The sequence below is a fragment of the Eurypyga helias genome, unplaced genomic scaffold (assembly GCF_000690775.1).
Source record: "Eurypyga helias isolate BGI_N326 unplaced genomic scaffold, ASM69077v1 scaffold38844, whole genome shotgun sequence".
Taxonomy (NCBI): Eukaryota; Metazoa; Chordata; class Aves; order Eurypygiformes; family Eurypygidae; genus Eurypyga; species Eurypyga helias.
In genome coordinates, this window is record NW_010248807.1 from 1 (window position 1) to 6,081 (window position 6,081).

The window sequence follows — 6,081 nt, forward strand, 5'->3', positions numbered from 1 at the left end:
CCCACCTGGCCACGCAGTCCGGAGCCTCAGCCTCCCCTGTACCCCTGGAAAAGCAGAGATGAGACTCAGTCTGTGTCGGTTTCTTTATTAATTCATAATCTGGTAGCTGGTGTACAGGGGAATGATCTATACATCAGGGGCTAAGACAGGGAGATCCAAAAGGCTTGTTTCCATAACAATTAAAAAAAGGAAATAAAAGTAATTTTTAAAACTTCTAAAAAGCTTCTAGTGTGCAGACTGCAGCATTCTCTAGGCTCGACATCGGGTGCAGCCTCCCCCTACCAGCCCTACGAGCAATCTGAGCGCAAAGCAATGTCACTGCAGGTGCCTGGCACGGTTGCAGCACAGCACATTCCCTAAGGCGCATACAAGGCCAAAGCACAGGACCCACACACAACTCTACGGTGATGCTACGGAGTCAGCTGTCGCAGTGGGTCTGGGGAGGTTATTGTACACAGCAAGGGTGATGGATGGAGAGTCTGTGCCTATATGGCTCAACTTGGGGTTGGGGAAGGGGCTGCTTTGCTCTCCGAGGCTAAGCTGGGTCATTTGCTTTGCTGCAGCTCGGCTTCTTCCTGACTGCAGGGGAACTGGGGACTTTCCTGGCAGATGTGCACCCCCCCCCCTACCAGGGCCACCAGCCTGAAGCTGGAGGTGGGCTCGTTCTGCACATGGCCACAGAGAGCAAACTCAGGCTCTGTGAAACAGGTCCACGGCCACCTCCCGGAGAAAGAGCAGAGGGTCCCCACACCACTGTGCTACAAAGACCAGGCCCCCACGTTGGTTAGGTAAAGGACAGAGTCAGGGACATGGGACCTACTGCCACCACCTGCATCCGGCCCTCCTGGGGTCAAGTATTGGAGCAGGCTCAACCCACTGCACACCTCAGAGTTCCCTGGGCAGCTCTGCCCATCACTGCTCTCCTGCTAGAGCCGCTGGCCCCGAGGCTGCCCTTGCTCCCTGCTTGGTCCAGGCTGCTGCAGCAGGGCGTTTCAGCCCCCTGTCCCTGGGGTTGGTCCTGGGAGGATCAGCAGCCACGGGGTCAACGGGCGACGCTCACCATGTGCCCTCGCAGCGGGGCCAGGAGACCCTGCAAAGCCCTTCCACGGGGTGCATAGCACAGGCCTGCTGGCTCCCGCCAGCTCCTGGCTCATCTCCTGAGCAGATATTGTGCTGAGTAGAGCTGGGCACAACCCTGTGTGTGGCACAAGCATCCCCATGGCTCTGCCTCACTACTCATCGTCCCTGCACCCCAAGCACCTCAGCACAGGCCTGCAGCTTCCCCCCAGCTGGAGCCAACACAAACTGGGGCTTGCACCACGGATGGGTCCATGGGACTGCACCTGTGGGCCCCTCTCTTTGGGCCTGGAAGGGACTGGGCTCAGCTGGAGGGGCTCAGGGCAGGGGTAGTCTGCTCCCCTTTTACTCCTATAGCCTCCCAGCTCCGTTCACCAGAGCTGCTCACATACTCCAAAGGTTTTTGCCTGTCCTGCAGCCTGAAGAGGTATTTGGGAGCGGAGCTGTTAGTGCTTTGTACATACTGCTAGAGTGTCCCTAGGGGTTTGCATAGTATTTATTGGTTCATATACACAAGGCTGATTGCTGTACAGTTTACACTTTCAACACAAGCAACGAGCTCAGTGCTCAGCCCAGAGCCCTGCCCTGGCAGGAGACGTTGCATGTGCTGGGGAGAGGAAGGGCATCCCTGCGCCAGCCCCTCTGCCCAGGGCAGTTGTGCTCCCTGCAACCCTCATCTCACCCCCTGGCAACTGCTGCTCTCCCCACAACCCAACACTCACTGAGAGGGACGAGAAGCGAGTTCAGCAGAGGCAGCAAGGGCAATGGGGGGTTGAGCCCCTCTCCTTCCATGGCGAGCAGCACCATGCTGCCCCCGCTTCCCTCTTGCAGCTGGAGCACGGGCCTGGGGATGCATTGACACACGCGAACGCACGAGGGTGGAGGCTCCTTCCCTCTTGTTTTCTTGCCTGCCAGAGGAGCTGCGAGGATGCCCCTGGTGCATGCTGCTGTCTCTGGCAGCAGCGGGACAGGGACGGAGGCCCCTCCGTCAGTTTTAAGTACTGTAGCTCATGCGTCTTGCAGTCAGTCAGTCATGCGGATAGGACGGTAAGTATGTCTCATACAGAAATCATGCCATTAGCCTATAGAAACATGTACAGCCAGCCCTGCTCCCCTCCACTCTCTGCTTTCCTCTCCTCTCTTCTCAGGTATGTGTCAGAACGTGTGTGGAGTTCAGTGGTTTGGTGTTGAGGTGAAATCCTGGAGAGACACACAGAGACAGATGGGGTTACCAGGCATCCATGGTGGCACAGCCACGAGAAGGGGTGGGAGCAGCCAGGCTCATGGCAGTCCCAGCCCTTTCTGCACCCTATGCTTGTCTCACCCTGTGCTTGTCCCACACCCCCATCCCGCCCAGCTACCACAAGCCAAGTTTTGGGGGAGAGACAGGAGAGACAGCGACAGGGCACCATTAAGTGTCCTGCCTGGAACCAGCAGCAATGGCATAGATGGCATCAGTGCTGCTGCGGGGAGCAGCAACGAGCGGGAGCTGGGCTGCACCAAAGGCAACATGGCACTGGGTAGGGGCTGGGAGGGCTGCTGTAGGCTCTGGGATAGAGGAGGCCATCCCTGAGCTCCCAGCCTCAACGGGGTGACCGACTGCACCTCACACACTCCCAGCAGTGGGTAAGACCCCACACATTCCTCATACACACCCTGGGCCACTACTGCACGCTACAGAAACCAGCAAGGGCAGCAGGAGCACTGCCCCAGAGAGAGGCAGACCCAGGGGCTGTCTGTGGAGTGGGGCAGGCAGTAGGTGTGGGGACACGGTCTGCAGGAACAGGTATCCACAGGCCTCTCGACTGTCCTGCGCACCCAGAGAGCCCACTAACACAGTGGAGAGAGGAAGGAGAGGGAGGACAGACAGACACAGCCATGCATGTACAGCAGAGGCCAGAGGACCGCCCGCCCCTGCCTGGAGCCTGGTCTAGTCCCACCCAACAGGGAAGGCAGGATGAGCAGGGAATGCACAACACTCAAGGCAGAATCCAGTGCTGACGCTGCGGATCAATGCCCTGGGCCAAAGACAAGGTCCCCTGCCCTCAACCCCTACAAGCATCATGTTCCTGCACCCTGCCCCTCCTGCATCCCTGCTGCCCTGATGTCCACCAGCATCCTGCCATGGCCTGCACCCCCTTTCCTGGCCACAGCAGCTTCAGCAGACCTCACTGCCGCCCTCTCGTGCCACGATGCGTGGCTGGCAGTGGCAGGCGCCTTGAACTTCCCAGGAGTGCTGCGACAGAGGCAGCAGAACTGTGACACCCTCACCCGGCTGCACCCCGTGGGAAGGCGAACCAGGGGCACCAAGCTCCAAGGCTGCGGAGTTAGTGCTCATGGATGATGGAGATGAGACCCCACACAAACGCTATCCACTCCTTGGAGCGGTTTTGGGCAAAGATCAGCCCTCTGCTGCAGCCCTGCATAACCAGGAGTAACAACCCCACGGCCCTGTCACGGGGCACCACTGCCCTGAGCACCCATAGCTGCTGGGACCTGGTGCTGCGGGTGCAGCGGGGTGCTGAGCTAGTGCCAGAGGCTGGCTGGAGCATCGCTGCGGAGGGGGCATCCCCTGCCCACTGCACCCAGGCCCAGGCCCTGGGTTAGCAGCAGGGGCGTGCTGTTGCCCACCCTCAGCACTTTGCTGCAGCACAGCAGCCCCTGTCTGCAAGCCGGGAGCTGGGCACGGCCCTGGACACTTGCCCCAGGAGGATGTGCATGAGCAGGCAGCAGCGTGGGGAGCTGGGATAGAAGGAGAAGCAAAGGTGGGGTTACCTCAAAAGAGGCCATTTGAGGGGTCACTGCTTCCCCCTTTTCAGGCTGGCTCGTTTCACTACCTGAGCCCCCATCCTGCCCCCGGAGACCTCTGGTTTCGGGACACGCACTCGCACCTCCTCCTGAGGAAGCCGCAGGGGCAGGAAGCAGGACATCACCCAGGTGAACAGACAGACACACAGAAGAGGACAGGAGAGGGAAAGGCAGAGTCAGTTGGCAGAAGACACTGAGCAAGACTGGCGCAGTGTGCAAGAGCTGCCCCAGGAAGCCTTAGAAGGGAGACAGGAGAGGAAAGCAGGGCAGAAGAAAGGACAGAGGGTGGTGGAGCCCCGGAGCCTGTGAGTCCCGCCGAGGCAGTGCTGGCCCTGGGCAGGGTGCCTGCAAGGCAGAGCTATAAGCCACACAGTACCTTGGCCCCCAGACCGTCGCGGTGCAGGATGGAGTATTTCATGAAGCGATCGTCCTCAGCCTCCAGGTCTTGGGGCTCCTGCAGGGAACCCTCCAGGATCAGCTCCTCCTGCTCCTGCCTGTCCTCCATGTCACTGGGCCCCAGCTGACGCACCACCTTCCGAATGACCTGTGCAGACCCACACAGCTAGCATCACAGCTAGCCCCAGGCATCACAGCTAGCCCCCGGGCACCACGCCTCCCTCCTCGCCCAGTCCGGCCCTGAGAATGCAGCCCCTGTCCCATGCGCAGGGTCTGGCCGGAGAAGTGCCATGACCGTAACCGAAGACGGCGGGATGTGGGTGCCCTGCACGGACCCCTGGGCTGCAGGGAGGAGCAGGGTAGCGGGGAGAGGAGAAAGGCTGCAGCATGCCCTTGCCCCCACCATGCCCTTGATCACTCACCTTCTTGGTGATGATATTGCCGTGATCATCTGTGAACTGCTCCTCAGTCACCCGCTCTCCAGGGAGATGAAGGACTTCGTTCCCCTGCAGTGACAGGAGGGACAGCAGGGCATTTCAGGGGGGTGCAGAGAGCCCCTTTGCAGGCAGAACAGTACAGCTGACATGCACCCCACAGTCTCTGTCTCATGCCCTGCCCTTTCCCTTCACTGCTCTCCTCTGCGTCTGCCCCACGGCTGGGCTCTCAGCTCCCTGCTCATTACCTTCACGAGGACGCGCCGGCGGACGACCCTGGTAGAGAGAGTCTCCTCGTCGTCCGCCAGCCCCTGGCTCTCCCCGAGCTCCTTGTCCAGCTCGCGGTGGGCGTGTTTGAGCAGGAAGCGGACAGAACCCCTGACGATGTGCATGACGTTCTGGCAGCTGACCAGGAAGAAGGTCAGCAGCACCAGGGCGATGAGCACCTGGGCCAGGAAAGCCCACATCCTTCCTCAGCGCACAAAGCTGCGAGTCCCCCCCACGGGTCTGAGCCCCCCGCTCAGAGTCCGGCCATGCTCTCTGGCTGGGAAAGGCAAAGCCCCAGGGCAGGAGCAGCCCTGCGGGTGTGCAGCCTGCCCGAAAGGTGCCCTGGCTCTGCGGGGAGACTGCTGTAACCCTAGCTGCCCCAGCTCAGCTGGCGGTGGGCGGCGAGAAGGGAGTGGGCAGGTGGGGTGTCCTTTGCACTCAGTTTCTGTTAAAGACATGGGGCCAGGACTGCGGCAGCACGACCCGTCCCCAGCCAGGCAGTCAACAGGACAGCCCTGTCCCCCTTCTCCGTCAGCTCGCCAACAACCTGTCTTTCTGGCTGCGGCGGGAGGGCAGCGTGCAGTCCGTCATGAGACAAATGAAGCCCTGGGCAGGAGCCAGGGGCTTGGGGTGTCACTGGACTTGCACATGACTCGGGAGACACACACTGCAGAGCTGAGCACCCACCTCCGAGCACGGCTGTGCTGCCAGGATGCCTGTCTGGCCAGGGAAAGGTGTTTGCCCTCACCTTGTACCTGCCAGCTCTGCGTGGCCATGGCAGGGTGCCCCCCACGCAGCCTGGCCCCCTGACCAGCTCTATTTCTGGCTCCAGCAGGCTGTTGGGCCAGTGGCCAGGGCAGACACTCAATAAGGAAACAGGCAAGGAGGCCGGCTCGGTCATAAATGGAGAGCAAGAGCCGAGGTATCAAGCGCAGCAGGCTATTCTGGGCTGAGAGGCACCCCCAGGGGCAGGGGGCAGGAAGCCTGCCAGGAGGCTGTGCCTCCGCTAGCACCTGGTCTGCCTGAGGCAAGCTCAGGAAAAGGCTGTCCATAGGGTCTCCACTTCCTGCGGGGCCAGGTCCCCCTGCTCTTACCCTCA

At 60.8% G+C, this 6,081-nt stretch overlaps 2 protein-coding genes across 2 annotated transcripts in view; both read right to left on the bottom strand.

Annotated features, from left to right (window-relative positions):
* Window positions 1–2,180: 2,180 nt before the first annotated feature.
* Window positions 2,181–5,184, bottom strand: LOC104509296 (ankyrin-1-like). The gene is made up of 4 exons (XM_010151185.1): window positions 4,964–5,184; window positions 4,704–4,787; window positions 4,262–4,429; window positions 2,181–2,277 (listed from the first exon to the last, which is right to left on the bottom strand). The coding sequence occupies exons 1-4, from the start codon at window positions 5,180–5,182 to the stop codon at window positions 2,251–2,253; spliced, it is 498 nt and encodes a 165-aa protein (XP_010149487.1). The 5' UTR covers window positions 5,183–5,184; the 3' UTR covers window positions 2,181–2,250.
* A 329-nt stretch (window positions 5,185–5,513) lies between these two features.
* Window positions 5,514–6,081, bottom strand: part of LOC104509297 (ankyrin-1-like) — a gene marked incomplete at its 5' end in the record, with an annotated part of 24,130 nt that continues 23,562 nt past the window's right edge. The window contains 1 exon segment of the mRNA XM_010151186.1: window positions 5,514–5,588. Coding sequence (XP_010149488.1) covers window positions 5,514–5,588 — 75 coding nt within the window.